Source organism: Sceloporus occidentalis, unplaced genomic scaffold, assembly GCF_023333645.1.
Source record: "Sceloporus occidentalis isolate IW3139 unplaced genomic scaffold, rSceOcc1.0.p SCAF_3, whole genome shotgun sequence".
Lineage (NCBI taxonomy): Eukaryota > Metazoa > Chordata > Lepidosauria > Squamata > Phrynosomatidae > Sceloporus > Sceloporus occidentalis.
The window spans coordinates 125002625-125029569 of NW_028316983.1; the positions used below are offsets into that span (position 1 = coordinate 125002625).

The window sequence follows — 26945 nt, forward strand, 5'->3', positions numbered from 1 at the left end:
AGGATGTTTTTGTAATAGGATGTTCTGCTGTGATCTCTTTCCCTTTTTCTTCCAGTATATTGGCAGCCTAGATGTACCCAGACCAAACAGCAGGGTAGAGATTGTGACTGCTATGAGACGCATTCGGGTAAGTAATGACACTGTTTTGATTACAGCCTCTTCTGTATCTCTCAAACAAAGTGGGGTGCCTGGTTCATGATATCTTTTTAGATGGTGTGGCAAGCATGAATGCTCCTTTCTTTCTCTTCTTCTTCGTGGTCTCTGTGACTCACATAATTGGGTATTCTTCCACCTGCACAGGACACCTTGGCATCTTCTAGAATAGCTAGGCAAGATTTTTGGCAGTATCTCCACCCACCCATAGCTCTAGCCCCACTGTTCCTGCTCATTTGCCTCAGTTCCTTTTCATCCGCTGCATGAGCAGCATCCAGGAACCTCTCTAGCAATCTTTCCTCATAAATGTAATGGTTATTTTCTTGACTTGGCTACATTATGACAATTCTGCTTCTCCTCAGTTTTTGGCATAATTTTGATTTTCTGGTAAGGATTCGGCTTGTGTTTTACTATTCTCAGCTTGGTTTGGTATTCTTCTGGTAACTAACTTGGCTTGTTAACTGCATGTCTTCTGCTCCCTCTCTGTAATGGTGTCCTCCACTTCTTTTTAGAGATGTGAAGACTATGAAACTAAATTAATGGGTGAGATGCCCATTCACTCTGTTTGTTTTGCCTCAGTGAGGCTCATAATACGGGATCTTGCACTCACTGCGAGCATTTACCTGACAAGTATGGAAGGATAGAGAATCCTGTTTGAAAGACTTGTTATATGAGGAAGCCTTAAAATTGCCTCAGCCAGCATTGGCTATGGTTTCCCACCATGAGCAGCTCCCATATTGTCTGCGGCCCATTTCTCTCAGAAGTAGCTGATTGAAACTGAGACTCTTGGTTTTGAGTGGGTACAGTGTCTACTGTTTCAAGAGTGACTCTGGAATGTACTTCTTCTTGTCAAGTTGTTCTCCTGACTCCCAGTTTCTCTTTTCTACTTGAATCTTTTCCCTTGAAACTCTCAGGAAAGAGGAAAAAGCCTAAAAAGAGAAAGCATTCTAAACATTCTGATGCCATTATGCCAAACTAGCACAATCTACTTCAATCTTCTGAACCACATAATTTAGATCTGTTGATAACTGTCTTCATCGACAGCTGTACACCACTCCTTTCCAACTGAATCTCTGTGAATTGTGCAGGTTCAAGTCAGTTGGACATCTGAATGTGCATTTACAGTGTTTCCATAGTGGGCATGTTCAGATTGTTATCAAGTTTGGTTCTAATAAAATTTTGGGTGCATGCGGTCTGTACTATGACCTCATAGAGGATCCACCATTAAGCCAAAGGCAAGGAGACCATGTAGGCAACTCACCTTGCAAAGTCAGAGTCCCTATAAAAAGATGGAATTGGAAATTCTCCTCAGGAAGTTTGGGAGTCACCAAACCAGAATCACCACTGCTTACCCAAGTAAGACAATAGACTCAGCCTCACACCTGATGAACCCAGTGATCAGCTTAATGACTCAGTAATCAAGTCGGATGTCCCTCCGAATTGTGTCCAGACCTAAATGCATTGTGCAACACATTACTTGCTCTTGGCTTAACAAAGTCCAAGCGATCAACACCTTTGTCTAGCAAGTCCCCCTAGCCTCCAGCTACGTTTTGCACTATAAGAACCCTGGGTTTTTGGACCCTCCTTGTGCTATCACCAGGTTGCAATCTGGTCCACGCCAGTTTGAACTCTGATCTTAGCTCCCGCGGCCCTCTCCCCTGCGTTCCTGCGGCCGTGATCCACTGTACATCCAAGCTTCATCAGACTTCCCGGAGAAGACTTCCAAGGTAGTATTCCCTAGTGGTTCCTCTCTTTCTCAAACCTATCCCCCTAACTCACCCATCCCCTGCTGTAGCATTGGATGTATGTGTGTGTGTGTGCGCTCCCCTTTTGCTGTGTGGTTTTCCCTGTGCTTTAATAAATGTTACCCTTTTAATTGGTATCAGCATCTCTTTCTCTTGGGGCTTGCTGGCGACCTCTGGTATACACTGTTGGGACCCGATTCCGGCACGTGGTTTTGTTAGGGCCTCCTCTCAGCTATATTTGAGCTAATTAAAATTCCCCTAAGCGAGAGACTTCCTAACAAGATCCTCCTGTGCATCATGCTATATAGTTACTTAATTGCTTGGAAGTCAAGTGAGAATTCCGTTGCCACCATGTTGAGATATTGTTTGTTACTCCATGACCTACTCTTCCCAATCTCCTGCTCCTGAGTATCGATGAAGATAAGTTTTGTCGCATGAATCCAAGCACAAATTCAGGGGTGATTCTCAATAGTGTGATGCTTTCAGAGACTGTCAAAGCCACCAATCTGTGCAAGACAAACATTATTCAACTCACCATCATCAGTCTTGAGATGACTTCTATGGTAGACACCAGGATCCTTATTTTGTAGATTCTGGTTACCTCTACGGTGTTTCTTATTGCTGCATGTCCACGAACGTGTACAACCGCTCCTTCCATGGCAGTCTCCTATTCCATGGCAGTCTCTTATTCTTCAGTCTGCCTATGTTGCACATGTGTGCATCAATGGTGTGTGAACCATGTGACGGTTCTCTACAGCCCTCCTCCACTCCAGCCCTCCTCTTTTGAGACCACCTTTTTATCTAAAAAAACAAAGCCTTGCTGCCATCGGGATGTTGCTGGGAGATTCCATTTATACCTGCCCTTGCCAATTTAGGAACAGACTAGCTAAGACGAGGCACATGAAAAGGAGTGAAAGGAGAGAGAGTATTTTAAAGAAAAACTTTATTCTAACTAAAGGAATTCTAGAGAAAAATGATATTACTACATGCAGGAACAACTTGTCCTATAGGCACAAACAGAAAGTGTAAGTTACAGAATACAATAATTTCAGCCAAACCAGTAAAATAAAAAAATCCTAACACCACTGTATGCCTTCTTACTCTTATTCTTCTTCCAGGCCTTACTTTAGGTGGCAATGATCATCCTCTGGCCAGAGACAATTCTTCAACATGACTTCTGCTTCATGGTATCAGTACTCTTCAGAGTCCACCACCTTTTCTTAGAAGCCCCGCTCCTCTTCATTGAAACACTGTTTGCTTTTAAGGAAAAAGAGCCAGGACCAGGAGAAGAGGCTTCTCTTCCCCTCTTCTTCCCATACGATTTCCAACCTTTGGCGATAGGCTGGCCCAATACCAACATGATCGGGCTGTAATTACCATCGACACCAACACTGTCTACAAGGGGTATGTCATTGAGTTGGAGAGGTATCCCCTGACAGGGATAATCAACGTAATTCCCCTTTCTTATATTCTCTGTGACAAGGTTTCTACTTTGCTGTACAAAGGTGCTATTGAACCTGTCCCTCTGACAGTGATCCATTGGGAGTTCTTCCAATATTTCATCATCAGTAAAGAGGAGGGAGTCTTCAATCCATCCTGGACCTTAAAGATGTCAATGCCTACATTCCATACAGGGGCTTAGGGATGGTTATACAGTGGGCCCTCCCCTTACGTGGGTATCCGTTCTGGATCCCTCCACATAAGGAGAAAACCGCATGTGCTGGAGCTCCATTAGAAGTAATGGGGCTTGTGTCCGTGGCGCGCGGCACGTGCGTACCTCATTATTTCTTGCAGGGTGCACGAGGGGCTTTTCCAGCGTGGCTTTCAGAGTATGCTGAAAGACATGGGTTCAGTGTACATTCATCCATCTTTCCCCTGTTGCAAAGAGGACTGGTTCACAACAGTTAATCTCAGGGATGCCTGTTTCCATATTGGGATTTGACTGTCACACCAATGCTTGCTATCATTTTTGTAGGAACAGTACTGAGAACTTCCAATTTCACATGCTTCCCTTTAGTCTTTCCATGGCAGCCAAGCATTCACAAAGTGTATGGCTGTGGTTGCTGCCTGGTTGAGACAGAAGGGGATTGTCATTTTCCTATATACAGATGCCTGACTCTTGATAGCCAAATTACATCACCAACTCATTGGACATATCACATATTCCCTTGACCTTCTCAACTCTCTTGGCCTCATTGTCAACTGTGAGAAGTCCTGCCTCAAAACCAGCTCAGAGGGTGAAGTTAATCAGAGCAATCCTAGGCTCTCTTTTGTCTGCAGCTTAACTCTCAGAGGATTTCATACTCTGGTATGGACAATTTGAAGGTAGGGTTGCTCCCATAGTTTGCTACCACAGCTAATCTAGGTTCTCCTCAGCCACGTGGATTCTACCACTGCAATCATACCACTGATCTGTCTTCCATTCTGAACACTGCAATTTTAGTTCCCCATTGTGTGCAATCCACTGGATTCAGTATGCCTTGGTATGTCCTCTGATCTCTGAATTGGTGGCTTGACCATTATAATTTTGGGGCAAGGATGCCTTTTCTCCCCACCTTAGCCACACCTATCAGTCATGAGGGATATTTCACTGGAGGGGTGGGGTGCCCACTTGAATGGTATCTCCATCAAGAACAAGTTGTTGAGCAAAGAAGCCACTCACCACATCAATGTCCTCAATATGGCAGCAGTGAAAAAAAGCCCTTCAACCTTTTGAATCCTTCCTGTGAAGAAACACCATTCAGGCCATTACCAAAAACACCACAGTGATGTATTACTTGAACAAGCAGGGAGGAACAATAAAGTGCAACATATTGCTCTAGCTGACATTGCAAATCTGGGATGGATGCATTTGAGGGAAATCTTCTTGTTAGCAATACCTGTGCCAGGAGAAAAGAGCACTCTGTCAGATGAACTCAGCAGATCCTTGAATTTGTGCCATAAATGGATGCTCCATCATGACACTCTTCATCGAATCTTTCATCAATGGAGCACCACACAGATCAGTTTCTTTGCAAACGTTGGCCTGTTACAGACAGGCCAAAATAAGTCTGCTTCGAGTCACTTTGGAGGTATGGTATTTCAATGATGCATGCGTCCTAAGAGTCCAAAAGCCGCACCAAAGCCACGCTCCAGTCCTAAGTTCCAGCTGCTTTGGAGGTGCATTGTGTAAATACCACACCTCAAAAGTGCCAGAAAGCCACTTCATTTTGACTGTCTGTTTCATCCTTAATTGTGTGTGTGTGTGTGTGTGTGTGTGTATTGACTCAAGTACAGTCCTCCCTCCTCATATGTGAGGGATCCGTTCTGACTCTCCATGTATGGGGAAAAGGGCGTATGCTCAAGCCCTATAGAAAATAATAGGGCGCATGTTCGCAGTGGCGCATGGGACGCGAGTACGCACCCCATTATTTCTGCTGGGGCTTGCCTTCCACATAAGCTCAAAGCCACAGAAGGCAAGCCCACCTATAAGGAGGGCCAACTGTATATATGAGATCTTGGTAACCCTTTATAGTTTGAGACTGCGTCTGCACTGCAAAAATAATCCAGTTTGACACCACTTTAATTGCCATGGTTCAATACTATGGAATTCTGGGAACTGTGGTTTGTTGTGGCTCTATGACTGAGAAGGCTAAACATTTCACAAAATGACAGTTCCCAGAATTCCATAGCATTGAATTATGCCAGTTAAAGTGATTTCAAACTCTGTTATTTCTGCTGTACAAACGTAGCCTATGTAAAAAAAAAAAGAAAGAGTGGGAAACAGTGCAGTTACTGGATTTGACGTTTAAACATGAATTCTTTCTTATTGAATAGGAAGACTTGTTAGCATAATTGGAAGTTAATTAGAGAGAAATAATACTATGGTATAATTACTGAATGAAGTCAGGTAAGTGCTGGAAGTCATTGGGGTAAGATAAGGGAGGGAGAGAAGGGGTGCTGGGGTGGTTATACTGTATGTTGTTATTCTCATTTGTTTATGCTTGTTCTTCTCATTTTCTTTTTTCTTTCTGGTTTTTTTTGTGTGTGTGTGTGTGTGTGTGTATATGTGTGTTGTGATTAGTTGTCTGTTGGGGTTTTCTTTTATTTCTTTTTTCTATCATTGAATAATAATAATAATAATAATAATAATAGGATTTATTTATATACCGCCCAATCAAAAGTTATTTTAAAAATAATAATAAATATATGAATCAGTCTTTTTTAAAAGCTCTTGATGTGGTACATCCTTCCATCTTTTCTCTCACTCACCAGTTTATGACACGGAGTCTAGTTTGGACTGATAATAATTTAGAGGACATGTTGGTGTTCAACTAGTAGACCTTCTATATTTAAAAACTCTTCTAATATCCTATCAAAACCCTGCTTTGGGCCTTTCTACCTTATGATTCTAAGTCCAGAAAGAGTTAGGGACTCTTCCAGTACTACCCAGAACTGGCTTATTATTACTTTGTTGCTTCAAGATGGAATTCAGAGCAATAGGTTGTGGCAGGAATCTGAGGAATTCTCATTATTCTGCTTTCCTTCATTCCTACATGACTGACTAGGAATGGGGGAGGATACCACTAGTGCTTATCTGAGCTGTCAAACACTTTGGGCAAACAGGGCTTAATTTCCATGGAAGGAGGAAAGATTTAAACATGACTAAGCACTGCTGGTCCTGCTCTGAATACAGATTGTATGTGCTCCTAAATTGTTCCCAATACTGAAATTTACAAACAGTAGAAGCAGGTTCTAACACAATGAAACACCTGAGTCAAGTTTGGAGCCCCAATTAGAAAGATGAGCAGAAGTTTGAAATTGCTTCCTTCCATACATTTCTTTCCCTGGGAGACTACATCATAACTGAAATACAATAGCCTCCTCTACTAAGAATAAGCTTAGGTACAGTGGTGTGGCTAAACTGAATGTACCTTCTACCTTGCTCATTCATACCTCTGGCTTCCTGTCATTCCTCTGCCACCTTCCTGGTCTTGTATTTTAGATTAAAGCTCCTTGAGGTGAGAACTTAAGATGAGAAATTACTTCTGACAGTTCTTTCAGTAACCTTGGATGTATATCATCTGGTCCTGGAGACTTCATTTAGAGTAGTTAGGAATTCCTCTACTACCTCTTTGGCTATTCTTTGCTGCATTTCCCCAACAGCATCATCTGCTCCATTTTCCCTAGTTTGAAAGCTGCTCTTTTTAGAAACGACTGAGGGAAAGAAGGTGTTGAGTACTTCTGTCTTTTTTCTGTCCACTGTTAGCATTTTGCTGTCCTCTCCACACAGCAGCACTACCATTCCTTGTTCTTCCTTTTGTTATAGACATAACCAAAAAAGCCCTTTTTATTTTTTTTAACCTCTCTAGCAAGCCTGACCTCATGTTGTGCTTTAGCTTTTCAGACATTCTCACTGTACAAGCTTGCTATTTACAGTTGGCCCATCCTTTACATGGGCTTGCCTTCCGTGGACTTGAAATCACGGGGAAGGCAAGCCCCAATAGAAACAATGGCATGCGCCCCATTATCCTTAATAGGATTTGATCATATGCTTAATTCCCCTTATGCGGGATGCGTGTGTGTCTGAAATGGATCCCCCGCATAAGGGGCAGGCCGACTGTATTTGAATTATTTTTTGGCGATTTCCTGCTTTTTCCATTTTTATATTGTTAAATTTATTTATATCCCACTCTTCTCCCAAGACTCGGACTCGGTCACTTACGGCATTAAAAAAACAATACAGTTAAAAACATACAAAAAATGTACATGTCCCTTTTGCATCTTAGCTCAGTTGAAAGATCTTTAGTCATCCATCCTGGTTTCTTTAGACAATTACCATTTTCCCTCCTTGCTGGAACTGTTTGAAATTGTGCCTTCAAATTCTCACTTTTAAGGGCTCATTCACACTATGAAATAACCTGGTGTGGAAACTGTTATTTCCAGGTTGTTCATAGTGCACTCAGTATAATTTTTGAGGGGGGTGGGGGTGGCAAAAAAAACACATAGTCCTGTACTTTGAATCCAGGACTTTTACCGCATCTTTTTTAAAGAGCCACAAATGAGAACGCACTGTTGATTCCATTTGGAGCATTCAGGAAGGGAGGGGTTATGTGCAGAGGAACAGATATACACATCCCACTGGTCTTGCCCTGCCAGCAAAGCACCATTGTTTTTCCCTCTTGGCACTCTGTGGGGGTGAAGAAACTGACTCCATAAATGCAGTGGATTCAAACTTCCCACACTTCAGAAAGTGGTCTCTTTAAAGTGCTGCCTGGCTCCCCCCCCCCCCCTCTTCTGCAGTGAATTAGTCCCCTTATCTGCATTCCCAGAGTTCACAAAAGCTGGGGAGGGGGTTCTCTTGGAAACATGATGAGGTGATGGGCTTTAAAAAAAATGACAGCTTATGTGTACTGTTGCTTTTGCATGGCTGCCATTCTCTATCAGTATGAAAGTATCTTGAAATACTGATGTAAGCGGCATGAAGAACATGAACATCATTTGATTGACATTTAAAAAAACAAAACCCGAAAATGATCGAACGCATTTGAAATAGAGGCTCCATCTCTCATGAACTTCTTTATTAGTATTTCTGACCATGGAATGACTGCCAGTATTTCCCTAAGTTTACTGAAATCAGATTTCTTAAAATCAAGAGTGCATATTTGAATATGTTTGGCTTTCCCTTTCCACTGTATAACATACTGTTCACTTCAGCCTAAGGATCCTGCCACTTCCACCCCATTTACTAAATTATCACTTTGGGTTAGGATCAGATCTAAAATAGCTGATTCCGTTTCCTCTTCCATCTTCTGCACAACTTGTCTGCAAGACAAGTGAGAAATATGCTGGACTTTCACATTTTTGGCAGAGTTTGACAACATCTTTATCAACAACTTGGATGAAGGAATAGAGGGCATGTTTATGAAATTTGTAGATGACACCAAATTAGGAAGGGTAGTTAATACCCTAGAGGATAGGATCAGAATTCAAAATGACTTTTAACAGATTAGAAAGTTGGGTCATAACTAAGAAAATGAATTTCAGCAGAGGGAAATGTAAAGTACTACTCTTAAGTGCAAAAAATAAAATGCACAGATACAGAAAATCTGGTTTGAAGTATCAAATGGTTCTAGGAGTCCATGTAGATCACATGTTGAACATGAGTTAACAGTGTGATGCAGCAGGTAAAAAATCCAATGTTAGTCTAGGCTGCATCAATGGAAGTATAGTGTATAGATTAAAGGAAGTATTTGTACTACTCTATTCTGCTTTGATTAGGAATACTAGAATACTGTGTCCAGTTCTGGGCACCACAATTCAAAACAGACATTGACAAGCTGGAGCATCTCCAGAGGAGGGTGACCAAAATGGGGATAGGTCTGGAAACCATGTCATATGAGGAGTGACTTAGGGATCTGGGTATGTTTAGCCTGGAAAAGAGATAATTAAGAGGTGATATGAAAGCCCAATTTAAATATTTGAAAGGATGCCATATGCAAGATGGAGCATGTTTTTCCCCTTGCAGCTTCAGAGACAAGGACCTGAAGTAATGCTTTCAAACTACATCAAAAGAGATTCTATCTCAAGATTAGGAAGAGCTTCCTAACAGTGGAAGACGCTGCCTTGAATTGTGGTGGAGCATTCTTCTTTGGAGATCATTAAACAGAGGCTGGATCTGTCAGGGGTACTTTGATTATGTATTCTTGCATGGCCAGGGGTTGGACTAGATGGCCCTTGTGGTCTTTTCCAACAAGATTGTGAGTTCAATCCCTGCCAGGGGCTCAGGTCAACTCAGCCTAGCATCTTTCCAAGGTCACTAAAATGAGTACCAAGCTTGTTGGAGGCAATTAGCTTACAGTTGTAAACTACTTAGAGACTGCTTATGCGGTATATAAATCAAGCTACTATTGCTGTTTCTATAGATTCTGTGATTCCAACAAATATCAGAATAGCTATAATAGAAATTCACCATTATTATTACATTTTTCCTTTCTGAATGTGTGGTCATCTGTTCTAGGAAGGCATCATCTAAATCCACAGTTTGGCTTGGATGTCTGTAGTAGACCCCCCAACTACCACATCCTTCTTGTTTCTCTCCCCCTTAATTTTTACTCAGAAGCTCCCAACATGGCTTCCAGGATTTAAATTATGGATCTGTTCACAGATGTACGCATCCTTAATATACATGCTGCTACTCCTCCTTTCCTGTTTGGTCTGTTTCTCCTGAATAGCTTATACCCCTGTATTACTACATTCTAATTATGAGACTCATCCGTCCAAGTTTCATTGATGCCTACTATATCTTATTTGCTTTGCTGTGCTAAGTGTTCAGTTTCATCCTGTTTATTTCCCATGCTCTGTGCATGAATATAGGTACAAAACACACTGAGGAAATAATCCAGTTTGAGACCACTTTAATGGCCCTGGCTGAATGCTAGGGAATTCTGGGAACTATAGTTTTGTAGGAGATTTAGCTATCTCTGTCAGAGAGCTTTGGTGCCACAATAAACTACAATCCCCAGGATTCCATAGCACTGAGCCAAGGCTATTAAAGCAGTCTCAAACTAGATTATTTCTGCAATGTGTTTTGGACCATAAAAACATCTAAAACCATGGGCTATTCTCCCTGTCTGCGTTTTAAAGGTTTCTTTCCTTCTCACGCTTGTATTCGTGCTATTTGCCTAGCTATCTGTATAACATTTGGGCCAATAACTCCAGCACTTGATGAACTCCTGCTCTTAGGAATACTGTCTGCCTTCCCCACACAGAATCATAGAATCATAGAATCGTAGAGTTGGAAGAGACCACAAGGGCCATCCAATACAACTCCTGCCATGCAGGAAATCAGAATCAAAGCATTCCCGACAGATGGCCATCCAGCCTCTGCTTGAAGACCTCCAAGGAAGGAGACTCCACTACACTCCGAGGGAGTTTGTTCCCCTGTCAAACAGCCCTTACTGTCAGAAAGTTCCTCCTAATGTTGAGGTGGAATCTCTTTTCCTGCAGTTTGCATCCATTGCTCCGGGTCCTAGTCTCTGGAGCAGCAGAAAACAAGCTTGCTCCCTCCTCAATATGACATCCCTTCAAATATTTAAACAGGGCTATCATATCACCTCTTAACCTTCTCTTCTCTAGGCTCAACATCCCCAGCTCCCTAAGTCGTTCCTTGTAGGGCATGGTTTCCAGACCTTTCACCATTTTACTTTGGACACGCTCCAGTTTCTCAATGTCTTTTTTTAGTTGTGCCCAGAACTGGACACAATATTTCAGGTGGGGCCTGACTAGAGCAGAATATAGTGGCACTATGACTTCCCTTGATCTAGACACTATACTTCTATTGATGCAGCCTAAAATCGCATTGGCCTTGTTAGCTGCTGCATCGCATTAACTCAATTTAAAGCCCATCCAGATATTTCTAGCAAAGACATTCCTGCCAATTGCTGTGAGGTGCAACCCATTCCATGCCAAAGAAGCTATGGCCCATTCTGGTCTGTCTCTAGTCGTTCTTTTGGGGTTTCCTTGCTGAGGAACAGAACAGAGGGAATCAGGAGAAGCTGAAAAAAGCCACAATCCACTTTGTTTTCTCCACGTGCCGGCAACACCTTGAGGGCTTTGTCTGTCTGTGGAGAACCTAAAAGAAGCACTCAGTCCCATTACTCTCTTTGGCAACCTTTTGCAATGCCTGGGGTCCAAGGTGACACTAGCACTTTTGCCTATTTGCAAAATTGATCTGAGGAGCACAATGTTGAGCCCCAAAGGTCTACCCTCGAGTTATCCATAGTCATATCAAATTCAGAATTTTGACTTCAAAAGCTGCCCTTGACTGACACACAAGCTCAGTGTACTGTATACATGAGTATATATGGTAAATAATAATAATAATAATAATAATAATAATAATAATACACAAGAAAGGAGTTCTGTCATGTTTCTTGTTGACTGTTTTGCATTTCTCACACAATCTTTATAGAACTGGAAACACTACACATCAGCAGTGCCAACTTCAATACTGTTTGTGTGCATGCTGTGCCCTGAAAAAATATTGGCAGCAACAATGTGTGATAAGAGCCTTTGGCACTTCAGCCTTGGATTTTCCCAGAACCACAGGCAGAACTCCCTGTGTCTGGGGTTATAATTTCAGTTTTAACAGGCCCTTGGCATTCACTTCCACAAATGCCTCTAAAGATAAAAATGTTTTCTTTCTGCTGACTTCAGAAATAAGTACAGTGACATATCTAATATATTTGACACCTAGTACCAATCATTTTTTAACATCCTTTAAACAGGCTGGATGGCCATCTCTCGGGGATGGTTTGATTGAGAGTTCCTGCATAGCAGGGTGTTGGACTGGATGGCCCTTGTGGTATCTTCCAACTCTACAGTTCTATGATTCTATCCCCCTCTTCTTTCAACAGCCTTTTCCTGATCTGATAGAGCTGCTGGCAGGACATGAAAGGATGGCTACTTGGCCAGCAAAGCCATCAGATGTGGAAGTCATCCCTTCCCAACAGTGGTGGCTGGTTAGCTTGCTAAAACAATTGAAGTGTTTTAGTGATAATCATCACTATTATTACTGATCACGCCCCCCCCCCCCTTTCATTAAGGCGGCTGAATACTGTTTAAGGCCAAGATGGGATAATGGAGATAATTGCCCCTTTCAGTCCATTCACTTTTCTTTACAAACACAATTATTTCAGGAAAAGGATCATTTGATTTTATATTGCACTAAATACAGTGGTCCCTTGCCTTACGCTGGGATCTGTTCCGGACCCCGCCACGTAAGGCAAGTTCCACCTATGCTCGAGTCTCATTGAGGATAATGGAGCTTGTGCACACGACGGTGGGTAGTGGTGTGCATGCTGCGGGCACACGCGCCATTCATTGAATCGCGCAGGGCTTCCAATATAAGCTGGAAGCCGCATAAAAAGTGCCCGCCTATGACGCGAGCGTACTGTAACACCAAACCATCTCAAATTGCCAGTCACTGAAAGTCCCCCCCCCCCCCCCGAATAAAATTGAAGGAGTCCTGTGTCTCTCTCATGCCTCTCCCATTCTTTAAGGCAGAGTTTGCAGTTCAGGACCAAATCTGAGTTTGTGTGCGTGGTACTTCTTCACTACCAAGGAAGTGAGAAAAGGGACACAAAATTTCCCACCCCAAAAATGCCCTTGGGGAGCCCCATATGCTAACTAAAGACATGTTTCCAGGATGGAAATTAGTGCCCAGTTGCCAGGGCCCTATTAAAACTTGGACAGGAGGGGGGGGGGAGCCAAAAAGATGCCAGAGCATCCATGCATGGCTTCTTTGCCACCAGTCCAGCCCTGCTGCTCCTGTTTGATGCTTTTGTTACTCTTTGTTTGCTTGGCTCATATGGGCCAAGAAAGGCAGAAAGAGACCCTTACATGTGATGATTGCACATACCACTGCAATCTGGTATTGCTAGTTGGCTTCTTTGTGCAGGGGCCTAGTCAGGTTTCTCTGCCAAGTGGGCCTTGCTCTCCCTCTGAACTAGAGGAGAAGGTGGATGGATTTGGCTGAATTTTCTGTGCAGGTCTGCCACAGGAAAGATCCTTCCTTCCTCCCTCCCTCCCTCCCTCCCTCCCTTCTTTCCTTCCTTCCTTCATTCTTAGTTCTCTGGGTGCTTGCAGCTCTTTCCTCTTGGAAGGGTAACAACCAGTGCACTCTGAGGTGGGCTATTGTTGCCACCCCACAGCCTTTCTGAGTCTGGCGGAGCTGCTGGCTGGGCGGTAAAGAAAGTAGGTTTGCTTCCCTGCCCGGCTAGCAAGCCACCAGATGCAGAAAACACCCCTTGGCATCAGCAGCCACTGGTGGGAGTGTGCTGCTTCTACCACAATGCAGCCTTTCCTGGTCTGGAGGAGTTGCTGCCTGGGTGGGAAAGGAAGAAGACTTGCTTTCTTTCCTAGCTAGCAAAGCCACCTATAAGCACCCCTTTCCTCTAAGGTGTTCAGTCCACATACCCTTCACCCCACTAGTAATGCCCCTGAATAACTGTAGTATTTGGGTAAGGGCCTGTTGAAATTGAAATCCTGGTGTGTTTCCTTCCCTAATCTGTGTTTTCTCTAACAACATATGGCCATATATGGTTTTTGGATAAGCCCCTAGGAAGTTGATTGATAGTGACAAATTATGACTAACCAGTGTCCAGAATAATAATAATAATAAACCATTTATTTATATACCACTTTTCCTGGAGATCAAAGTGGTTTACAGCAAGTAAAATTATGACCGAAGCCATAATACAATGTAAAAACAGTTAGAAATACAATTACAATCACAGTTACAATATTAACAATTCAATAAAATCATCTCAGAATAACACAGTTAGATAAAATTACTAGATAGGGGAGTACAATCTCAGAGAGAATTGGGAGGGTAGGCTTGTTGGAAGAGGTAGGTTTTTAATGCTCTTTTGAAGGCTTCCAATGACCCGCTGAGGCAGATATCTTCTGGGAGTCCGTTCCAGAGAATGGGTGCCATAGCAGTATAAGCCCTCTGCTGGGTTGTCACCAGTCTCACCTTAGGGTGTTCGAGTAATAGTTTCCCCGTAGTTCTAAGGGTGTGGGGCGGATTGTGTGGGGAGAGGCGTTCCCTCAAGTAACTCGGGCCCAAGCCATTTATGGCTTTAAAGGTAATAACCAACACTGTATTGGGACAGGAAGCGAATTGGCAGCCAGTGGAGAGATTTTAACACGGGTGTTATATGATCTGATCTAGATGTTCCCGTGATCAATCTGGCTGTAGCATTTTGAACCAATTGAAGCTTCCGAACCTCATACAAAGGTAGCCCCATGTAGAGCGCATTACAGAAATCCAAACGAGAGGTTACCAGTGCATGTACTACAATTTCTAGGTCCCTTCGATCCAGACAGGGACGCAGCTGGCGTATCAGCCGAAGCTGGTACCAAGCACTCCTGGCCATCGCATCTACTTGAGATGATAACTGTAGAGATGGATCCAGGAGTACTCCCAAACTACGAACTTTGTCCTTTAGGGGAAGTGTAACCCCGTCCAGGACAGGATGACAAACTTCCCTACCTGGATTCGAGGGACCTATCATGAGTACCTCTGTTTTCTTTGGATTCAGCCTGAGTTTGTTTTTCTTCATCCAGTGTTTGGGTTCCTTGTCTAGAAAGGTCATAGTCTCCTAACCCAGGAATAGGAAGGAATAGAATGTTTCCCATATTCAGCCTGCATATTTAAGTTGGAGATTTGTTATTGTTTTTGTTATTTCAGGTGTTACTAGTAAAACCTTTGCCAGCAATGTATAGATCAGGAGTGTGTAACTTTAATAGGCCTTGGAGACCTGCTGCGCATCTGTGGAAGTTCAGTGGCAAACCACAACAGTCCTTTAAACCAACAGGAAAACAATTTAATATTAAAGCAGAAGATGGTGGGGTTCCAGTAGGGAAGCATGCATGCACTGCCAGCTAACCTGGCCACTGAGTGATGTGTGAAGCTGTTATCAGTCCAAGGGTTCCAGACAAATTTTGTTATTGCATCTTTGCATTACTTTGTCAGAATTTTGTGATTTGGGGTTTCTTATCTTCTTTTGTAACCCTGCCATGTTTTCTCACCATGTCTTCTGCCATTTTTTTACTACACAAAATAGCTGCACAAGTTCTTTATTATTATTATTATTATTATTATTATTATTATTATTGGTAACCCTAAGAGTTCTCCATATGGTAGAAGTCTGTTTTCTGTTTATGCTTCTTTTCATTTGAAGGTGTTTACTTACGAGGGTCATTCAATAAATACTTAGCCTACAAAAGAAAAACGAAAATTTTGGAGAAGTGGCGATTTATTTTTCAACATAGTCTCCATTTAGCTCAATACATTTGGCCCAGTGATGTGCCAACTTTTTTAACCCGTCCGAAAAATACGTTTTTCCGAGGTCTGCAAAATAGGCCTCCGTGGCGACGATGACCTCCTCATTTGACCCAAATCTATTCCGGGCGAGTGACTTTTTCAGGTTTGGAAACAAAAAGAAATCACAGGGGGCCAAATCTGGGGAATACAGTCAATGGGGCAGCAATCCGTAGCCCAATTCGACCAATTTGGCCATGACCGTGGAGGTGTGAGCCAGCGCGTTGTCGTAGTGGAACAGCACCCATCGCGCCGACAGCTTTCTCATGCCCAGTTCTTCGTGTAAAATATGATGCACCATTCCTTCTGCGATTCCTACAGTCTCAGCTATCTCGCGAACCTTCAATCAGCGGTCTGCCAACATGAGATCGTGGATTTTTTTTTACGTTTTCCTCCGTAGTAGCTGTTTTTGAGGCACCTGGGCGTGGCTCATCAAAAACCGACGTGCGGCCATGAACAAACTCATTGAACCAATTCTTGACGGTCGCCATTGAAGGAGAAGAGTCACTATACACAGCATCCAAGCGCTCTTTGATTTCGCTGCGCTTTTTCCCTTCCAAAAACAAGAATTGAATCACCGAATGATATTGCTCTTTTTCCATTTTTGTAAAACCGACCAACACGCTCGCTTCCAAAGGCTATCAAAACAAAACAAATGAAGGGAATTGACTGAAACTTTGACAGTAGGCTTCTAAAATAATGTACTGCACAATGGTAAAACTCTTTTGTAACAGCAGCGCCATCGGGCGGTGAGGCTAAGTACTTGTTGAGTGACCCTCATATTCAGTGGAACAGTTCCCTATTCCTTTCTTCTCTGAAGTTGTTTTCTGTGTCTTATTACTCCAAGCTCCTGTGAAGGAGCTTCTGGAATTTGCCAGGAATTTCTGTAATTACAGCTGCATGTAAAGCCCTTTCACCTTTGCCTGCACTGATCTTTTCTAATCTGCAGTCGAGAAGCTCAGTATGTTATCTGAGATGTAATGCGTTTCTTGGACCAACTTGAATTCCATTTACTGAACCCCCATCAGGTGATACTCAACCAACAGAAAGACTTCCTCTTGATTCAATGACAGGGAATGCTGTCTACTTTTCCTGGTGATATTATAGCTCTGCTCATTCATTTCATCTCATACTGAAATATGTGTTTATTGTTGGCTCACAGTCCAGAGGCAACTACAAGGAATCAGGAAGAAGGTTGAGATACAGATCTGACATTTATGTTTAATTTCACATGCAGTGAGCTCAGTTCTCCAAGTGCTCCATCCTAGGAGGAATTAGTAGGCTTGGGTAAAGATTTGGAGAAGTACAAAAGACTCTAGCACGAGAATCATTCCAAAAAAGGTTTGATGAACATACCCAGTGCCTGTGGAATGCTGGCCGGCTTGTAGAATTGGGGGGTGGGGAAGAGAAAACAACAGGAATTGTGGAATGGAATTCAGTAGCCTGAGAAAGGACATGGCTGGCTGAAAAGCTGTTTAGGGGCATCACTCCGCACTTCTACAACTTGTTGCAAGTCCCAGATGTATTATTTTTAAATGAAAATATATTTTGTTTTCAAATACGAATTACCAGATTTTATGGCCACCCGCCAATCATCCGTTGCATTCAGGCTTCATATGTGGAGAAGGGAAAGGAAAGGAGAGATAGGGAAAGAGAGAGAAAAAGAAAAGGACATGTAAAATAGTTATTCATTGATTTATGTAGTGTGATTTCCCCCCCCCTCGTTTTTCAGAAATAGCTATCACATACACAGGTCTTCATTCTGCCTATAATTAAAGAAAGTTGTGCCCGCTTCCTTGAAATTTCCATTTCTAACTTTAATTTTGTATAAAATTCCTTTTCATAAACTGGTAAAGTTAGATGATCTTCCAAAGACTGATATTGGGATATTCCTGGATTTCCAGTTTTACAAGATCTCCCATTTTGCAATTTTGTTTAGCCATGAGTGTGGCTCTGGCAAGCTAATTTGCCTTTCAAACCATGCTATGAATTAAGCAAGAGGTGAGGGAAAACAACTTTGGCTCCATACCAGTCTAGATGTGAGCAAAGAGCTATTACACACACACACACACACACACACACACACACACACACACACACACACACACTCTTCTCCCCAAGGTGAGCAACAAGAGTCTGGATCTTCCTTTCCCTTTAAAGCCACTTCAGTTGGAGACTATGGCCTGTTACAGACAGCCAAAAATAAAGCTGCTTCGAGGCACAGTGGAGATATGGTGTTTCAATGATGCATGCGTCCTAAGAGTTCAGAAGTCGCACCAAAGCCACGCTCCAGCCCTAAGGAGCTATTTCCCGCCTCTCCCAATGGCTCGAGGTGGGGTTACAACCATAAAACAACAATGCTATCTAAATTACATGCAGTAAAACAGTATATCACTTAAAAATACAATTCAAGACATCTAAAATACTCAATTACAGCCAGAAGTGGGATTTTTCCTTAAGTTCTTCACAGAAGATCGGGTGGGTAGGCTCGCTGGAAGAGATCCGTCTTAATAGGTCATCCACCCCCGAGGGGGGGGGGCTGGATACCGCCCTTCAGTCCCATCTTGACCAGAAAATTATCCGTTCATGACTGGGCAGAGGTCTGAATTACCTCTGCCCACGGATTTTCCTGATCCGTACTAAAGACCACATTGAGTGTATTACCCACACAATGTGTGGGACCTGAGACTAATTGGGACAGGACGATGATAGTCATGGAACCCATGAACTCCCAAGCTGTACCTCTCATATCTAATGAGTCGGACTCGAAGGGGATGTTGATGTCTCTCAGGACAAGGAGCCTGGGAGACTCCAACACCAGCTCCGAGACCAATTGTGTCAGCTCGGCCAGGGAGTCTGTTATGCAACAGGATGGATAGTAAACCAACAGAATCCCCAGACTGTCTGTAGCCTTCAAGATCAGGTAGATACACTCAATGTGCTCTGTTTTCCGGACTGGTTTCCTGGTCAGAGTGATGGTACTTTTATGGACTACGGCCACTCCTCCCCCTTGCCCACTTTCCCTAACCTGTTCCTTAACAGCTTACCCAGCTGGGAGAGCTTTGATCCAGGTCACACTACTGTCCTCTCCCAGCCAGGTTTCTGTAAGGCAAGGGAAATGTATATTTCTCACCAGAAGTTTCTTTTCTCATCTGTGTATTAACACACATAGCCTGAAGGCAGGTGTGTGAGAATCAAAAGTCCTCTGAAAACAAAGACCATTATATGACCCTTATTGTCCCTCATCCGGTCAAGACCATCAAAACAATGCTTCCTTCAATGGCTTTAATATCCATAGTAGAGCTTATGGGGAAAGTTTTTAATTTAGACAACTTCTGAGCCCTGGCCATGTTTAAATGAACAAACTGTATTGAGCAGATTGATTTGAGAAATACGCTGAACGCTAATAGAATTTTCAAGTAATGTCATAATAGCCTCATGTCAGTTAATCCTTGTTAATAATTTAACACTTGTTCTGCACTAACAGAATTTTCCAATATAGACTCGTGTGATACTGTATATACTCATGTATAAGTTGACCTCATGTATTTACTTGTGTATTTTCATGTATAAGTCAACCTCCACTTCCTCCCGTGCCTTGGCAGGAGATATAAGGAGTTGCCTGGGTGGCTGGAGGGAACCAGCATACCAACAAACGAGACAACAAATCCTTCCTGCTGCTGTCACCTCTTTGAGAGAGCTGTTGTCCGACTGTTGACCAGTTGGACCGGGACCAAAAAAATATATCTCTTATCAGTTTATTTGGGTGGATGTCAACAGTTATAGGACTGATGGCCAGCTGGTAGTGAGAGTGCTAACTGAAAGACCAGGGAGTAGTGAGAGAACAAACCAAAACCATCTAGTTGGCTACAAGGCACCTGGAGAGAGTAGGGCTGTGACAAACTAGCCCACTAATAAGCCTATTGATTGAAAACCACACCCATTGACTAGTGGAGCTGTGTTGTCTTGTTATTGTCTGGTTTTAAACAGGATGACTAGGGAATTTTGGGTGGCAATGCAATCTGTACAGAGCAGAAGGAAGTATGGTGATGGCAGGGTCACAGGGAAGGGGAAAGAGAGATGTTTAATACCTTTCATTCACCCTTGCCATCCTGGGGAACTTGTAGAGTGAGCCAGGCCATCCACAAAAACTCACCTTGCTCATATGTAATGTCAGGTCAATTAAAAATAAATCATATATTATCTATCGTCCAAAACACATTGCAGAAATATTCCAGTTTGAAACTGCTTTAACTGGCCTGGCTCAATGCTAGGGAATTCTGGGAACTGTACTTTTGTGAAAAGTTTAGCCTCCTCTGTCAGAGAGCTCACCTGATGAGAGTAGGGTTGTGCCAAACTAACCCACTAATAAGCCTATTGATTGAAAACCATACCCATTGACTGGCGCCACAATAAACTACAGTTCCCAGGATTCCCTAGCACTAAGCCAGGGCAAACTGGGTGATTTCTGTTGTGTGTTTTGGATCAAATACATGTATAGTCTCTGCCCTATGAGATCAACATAGATTCATCTATTAAGACCCAATAGCCTTTGCATAAAAGGCACAAAAAGAAGAAGAGGGCAAGGGATCCCGACAGTGCTCTCAGGTGCCACTACGACAAGAATCACAAGAATCATCTTCTCTGCATCCAGTTGAATAAGAACCACCTGGGCAAGCTTAGAAAAGGGAACCTTTGACGTCAATTTCTGTTGAGTCTAGGAGTCCTGTGTTGCAGTGCTTTTTCTTTTAATTCTCTATCACTTTACATTTCTTTCTCTCTGAAATCCCTTAATTTTCTCTCATGTTCAAGCCTAATCAATTCAATTATTTCTTTTATTTGCCATGTTTCCCCAGTGTCTAAGTTTTCAATTGTGGTTGTGCCTGTCATCTCCAGTCTCCTTATTCATTTCTTCCCCTTTTAGAACAAGGTTTTCCTAATTTGATTTTGCATTTTTGGGAACTGTAAGATCCATATTTCCTTACGTTTACTAACAGCTTTTTACATCAGGAAACACTTTTGTTGTGATCCAAGTCATTTTTTACTTTATACTTGTTACTTTATTACTTTGGTAATTTTTTAATTTTTTTTTTAAATTTACCTGAAACTTTTATCCCAGAAACCACCTTACTGAGTTCAGAGTTCCTGTTAGCGTATGGATTTTCACTGTGTTCTTTTGGTAATTGTTGTATTGTTATATATTTTAATCATGTCTTATGTTAATTTTATAGTTTGGGAGGGAGGGTTGGGTCAGGGTTTTGTGGGTTTTATTGTTTTTTACATTGTGTTTGATATAAACTCTGCTGTTACCCGCCTCGATCCCGAAATGGAAGAGGCGGGCTATAAATAAATATTTTATTATTATTATCATTATCATTATTATTATTTATAATCCCCTACCTTAACTCAGCTATTCCATCCAGAATTTCATCTTAGTCTATATTTGAAATCACAGTAGGAGACATACTGTGTTCACATACAGATGGTTTCGACATTTCTATATAGAGTGATGACTTCATATTCAGTCTGACATAAAGCTTCATATATGCAGTGCCTGGTTGTGTGTCAGAGTGAGAGAGAAAGAATGGATGAGTGAGTCAGTCTTCAAGTATTTGCTTTATCTATTTATCTCAGTGGTTCTCAAACTTTTTACCTTTGTGACCCCTTTACATCCACATGCGGACATTGCCCACACACCCCCGCTTGACATAGTATATGAACAAAAGTATTGTGTTTATTGATTGCTTGGCAAAAAGCGGGATAGAAATAAAAAAATAGTTTATTATTATGTTTAATGTGCTTATTTTCATTACACCATCATGTATATTTATATTTTAACATTTTATAAGGACATAGCTCTCCTCTTTCTCCTCCTCCCTCAGGCAGAGGCTCCAAGTGCCCTCCTTGCCTTTCTCTTCCCCTTGTTGTTGTTGTGTGCCTTCAAGTCGTTTCCTTTTTATGGAGATCCTAAGGGACAGAAAAGATTTAGGAAGCACAGTAGGAAGCGGAGGAGGGATCAGGGCCTCCAGATCTCACACTCCCCTTGAGCAACTCTTGCTCCTCTTCCTTCAGGTCCAGTCCCACAGTTTGAAAGCAAGTGATTTATCTAATTGAATGTTCAATCCAATAAACCTCAGCAATTCAGGGTGGGTAACTTTAGAAATACAGTGAAGTAAAACCAATATAGTAATGCATGGGATTATAGCTACCCACTTCCAGATTAGCACCAGTCATTAAACATCAGCCTTCTGTACAGCACACTAAATTTGCACAAATCTCATAATGGGTATTGTGAATCTCCCTGATGGTCACTTGGAGCTTCTGCTTTTCCTCTCCAGACACACACATCTTTCACGGATGTTCACAATGTTTACATGTGTTTCCCATGCTACCTGCCTTGCCACCTTACAGTGCTGTGCATGCATAATGCTGTGCATGCAGAGACCATGAGATGATGATGAGAATGTGCACTAGATGGCAGGTTGTCACAATTTAATTGTGATACACTTCTAAAAGTGACTTACTACCAATTATATTTTGCTCTCCACAGTATGAATTCAAAGCAAAAAGTATAAAGAAGAAGAAGGTTAATCTAATGGTGTCTATAGATGGCGTAAAGGTGGTGCTGAAGAAAAAGAAGAAAAAGGTGGGTTCTGCAGTTCATAGACCAAATCATCTTTATATAACAGATCTATTAACAGACATAAGGTATTATTTTTTCTAGCTCTTTAACAAAAACCCATAACTGGAAAACAGTGTATTTCTGACAAATCCATTACTGAAGATGGTTTTGGAGCATACAAAAAGAGGCTGCCAGCTTTCCTGCAGTGGTTCAATTTCTATATTCCTGCAATCAGAAAACTGCAAACAGTGGCTGCTTGTAGAGGCCTTGTCCAGCCTCTTTATAAGTTGCTTTGCACACAGGACAGTACTACTCCTGATTGGGGAAAGACACTCTTTCCTGTGCAGGACTTTTACACAAACTTATCCAGATAGACATACTCATAGGTCCCATATCTTAATGTGTGCAATTTTTCCTAGTTCAGTCTTTTTCACGTATTTGCCTGTAAAAACTGTTGTAAAGTTGTAAACACCATCAATCCTGCATCTAACTGATTGACTACAGTCAATCTTCATCTGCATAATGGAATACAATTGTCCCCAATCCATTGTCTCACCTTTCAGGTAACTTATTTCTGGAGACATTGCCTTTAGCTACCAAAACTTCCCTCAGAGGAAGGAGTATAATTCATTGGAAAAGGACACACTTTAATCCTTGGTATCTCCACATAAGTGAAGAAACCTCTAAGAGCCATTGACAATACTGGACTAGATAGATCACTGACCTGACTTTTTATAAGAGAGGAAGTGAGTTAGAGACTTGTCTGAAAGAAGAGGTAACTCTCTATAATATTAATAAATGTATTTATATCCCACCTCTTTGTACAACACAACCAGGGCGGCTTACACATTAAAACAATACAATCTCATCCCAAAATCCCCCCTGCTAAAATACAGTTAAACAGTTAACTTAATGAGCAGAGAGACACTGTAAACTTCTCTCAGATGGCTAGGCCTTGTCTCTCCCTCTGGTTCACAAAGAATCCAGCCACCCTCCTGAGTGACTTTTCAGACTGGCAGCATTCTACAGTACTTTACAACACTTGCGGACTATCTTTTTGATGTCACTTCCTGTTTAAATGCCTAATCATTATGGCTCACAGTAACCCTTTTATGCCCGGTTACTAGTAAAACCCACATTGTACACTTTCCTTGTGACTCTATATCCCAACAATCCCCTCCAAAAGTGAACAATGTGTGTTCCCATGAACCTTCTTGTTCCACACAGTACCTCAGGCTTTAAGCTTCCTCTCGTGGTGCCATTCCCAACTGCAGTGACAGCACCTCGTATCTGTCTACCTGTAGGGCCTTTGTGAGGATGTCTGCAACATTGTCCTCCGAACTAATATAGACAAAACTTAATACACCGTTTTGCACTAACTCCCTCATATCCTGGTACTACACACCTATATATTTCGTCAAACACTGGTTATCATCATACCCTGGTGCTTGCTCCATATACACTTCCTCATCCAGCTGGGTGTTCAGTTAAGACGTCTCAAAATCAAAATGTCTAACTATCTGGCGCTTCCTTGCAGCCAGTGCTAACACTAATCTGAGACTTTCTGGCTTTGCAGTTGGAGAGAATGCCTTGTCAAAATTCTCAAAACACGGCTGAGAGAATCCTCTAGCCACCAATCTGGCCTTATACTTGTGGGTTCCATCTGGCATCTCCTTCCTCTTAAACACCCACTTGCAATCCACAACCTTTCGGTCTCCTGACCGAATACCTCCCTATTCACCAAGGATGAGAACTCACACTCCATGGCCTCAAACCATCTCTCCTGTTCTTCCCTGGGATAGGTAAGAAGCTCCTGGTAGCTCTCCGGCTCATGAGCCACAACAGTACACACTTTGACATTCTGCACCACAAAAAGATCAGGTGGCCTTCTGACTCCCTGAATCCTCCTGGGGATTATTATCTCTGTACACCTCCTATCATCCTCACTGTCACTACTTGTCTGTATCTCTGCATCTGCAGATGGCACTTTCACTAATTTTCTATTAGTGATGGGTGAGGTCTGTGTACCTGTGGGTTCCCTGCAGGTGCTAGGCTGACCATCTGGCATAACCTCTGGTGTTCTTACTCCTCCAGTTCCAGTACTGACTCCTTGTTGTCCAATTCTCACAAACACCTCTTGGTTTGTGTGGATCTTCTCCCACCCAGAGTGTTTTTCCAAATGTGCACTTCTGGACAACAGGATGCGGCCATTTCTCAGGTAAAACCTATAACTATTCCCCTAAAACCCCACAAACATCAATCTCCGCCACTTGGGGTCACCGTTCTTTCTGAAATGTTGGGGAACCAATACATTGGCATACTGCCCAAACACCCTTAGGTAGCTGAGATTGGGTGCCCTCCCAAATAACATGAAGTAGGGTTTTTGTTTCACAGCAGAATTCCAAACTCGGTTAGTGATGTGGCAGGCAGCCAGGATTGCCTCCCCCCAAAGTCCTTCTGGGGCCCCTGCATCAAGCAACATGCAATCCTTTATCTGTTTTAACACCCCAATCTTTCTTTCTGCCAAACCGTCTTCCTGCGGAGTGGCTGCATTAGTGGTGTTATGGCGGATGCCCTTCTGTTTCATCCAATTGTTCAAGCTTTGGGACAAAAACTCACCACCGCTATCTGTCACCAGAGTACCAACCTTGTACTCAAATTCCCTTTCCACCATCTCCACCCAGTTCTTGAATGCGGCAGCAGCCTCATTCTTTTCCCTGAGTGTGTAAGCATAGGAGTATCTGATGTGCCTATCGACAATGCCCATCAGATACAGTATCTACTATTGCCCACAGATTTGGTGAAGGGACTGGCCAGATCAGCATGCACCATTTGGAAAGGTTTATGGGTGGTGCATTTGTTTTTCTTGGCAACAGGAAAAGCATTTAGATTTATCTTGCTGCACACAGAACAATCCAGATGATTCCTGCAGTCATTCAATTTCAGCCCAGGACAAAGACTTCCCAGTTTCCCCAAACTAGTGAAACTAGTGTGTCCCAGCACCCTATGAAAATAGTGTGCACAATTTGAGTGCAAAGGCACATTGTTTACTGTAGCACACTGCATGGTCATCTAAGAAATATAATTTATTGTGCTTATATGCTTTTGCCCAAACCTGCCCCCCTTTAGTAATGACACAGTCATCCCCCTCAAAATGTAGGGCATACCTGTCTGAAGTTAGTGAGGATACACTGACCAGACAGTTTTGCAACCAGGGGCACACAACACATTCTCAAAGTCTTTGGCAAACCCAGGAAAGTACACAGTTCCCATGTCCCTTATTTGGCTTGAACCCCATCAGCCAAACCCACAGAGTCTACATATGAGGGCTTCCTGTCCTTCAGCAAAGACTTCCTTTAACTAAATGATGGGTTGCTCCACTGTCAACAAGCCAAATGTATCTGGCTTTAGCAGCGAAATGGGCTTGACAGTCACTGTTCTTCATTGCTGATACAACTCCCTTCCTGTTCCCAGGAGACCTGTGTTGTTCCTTCTTTCTGGCAGCAGGTGGATTCTTGCAGTTCTTCTTGAGATGACCTGGCTGTCCGCAATTGTAGCATCCCCTGACTTTGCAAACAGCTGCACTCTCGGCTTGTTGAACTGCCTCTGATGGTGTATTTGCTGACCTTGGTTTGGCATGTTGCTGTCTTTGAATGCCTTTCTCAAAGTGCCGTCTCTGGCATTCCAGAATATTTGGTGGAGCAAGCTTGTTTTCTGCTGCTCAAAGACTAGGACCCAGAGCAATGGATGCAAACTACAGGAAAAGAGATTTCACAACAACATTAGGGGATGGACTGGATGGCCCTTGTGGTCTCTTCCAACTCTATGGTTTTATGAAACATTCTTCTAGTAACATAACCTCCTTGCATGCTGCCTTCGTAGACTTCTGTTTGAAAAAAGTATTTATTGCATTCTCCTTACCCTCCTTAGATAGACAGGAACTTCCCTCTATCTATCTCATTCTACTGTATCTATACATATGACTCCTGTCACTCAATCCTGGAAGCTGTTTAACAGACTCTCTCTCAAGATTCTATACAGTCTCCTCTCAGTCTCTGATGCAGTAACAGTCTCCTCTGAGTGAGGTTAACAGTCTCTTCCTGCTATATTAACACCAGTTAGAATAGGATTTAGTTTGTTGTGTATTTATATATTTATTAAAGTTATTATTATTTGTTTTTAAACTACAAACTGTATGTTTGTTATTTTTGGAGTAAGTCTTTATTCTTTAGGAAGACAGATTTAAAATAATAGTTTGACCCACACTTTTGTTGTTCTGCTGTTGAAAGCTGAACTCTAACAAGTTTGACTTTCATACCTGCATATTTTTGTTTCCTTTTAAAAGGGTTAGCACCCTGGGAAATTTAAACTGCACCCCACATTTTTAAAGGATTTTGACTCCATATCTCAAACTATACTATGGAAAAAAATGGAGGCATCCTCGATCGATAGAAGATTATTCCATTTAATAAGAATGTTGCATAAAGGAAGTTCTCTTAAAGTTAGATGCACTCCCTAGGGCTACCTTACTAGGGTAATAAAAACAGAGAAGGGAGTA

The 26945-nt window shown here is 42.4% G+C and overlaps 1 protein-coding gene across 2 annotated transcripts in view; it reads left to right on the forward strand.

Moving 5' to 3' along the window:
* Positions 1 to 26945, forward strand: part of LOC149316706 (carboxyl-terminal PDZ ligand of neuronal nitric oxide synthase protein-like) — a 100614-nt gene that overhangs the window by 18048 nt on the left and 55621 nt on the right. Inside the window, exons 2-3 of one of the 2 annotated variants that reach the window (XM_089516074.1) lie at positions 56 to 127; positions 22316 to 22411. In XM_089516074.1, coding sequence (XP_089372200.1) covers positions 56 to 127; positions 22316 to 22411 — 168 coding nt within the window. Of the gene's footprint in view, positions 1 to 55; positions 128 to 22315; positions 22412 to 26945 lie in introns of those variants that run through there. The other variant, XM_089516075.1, reaches the window with a different exon arrangement.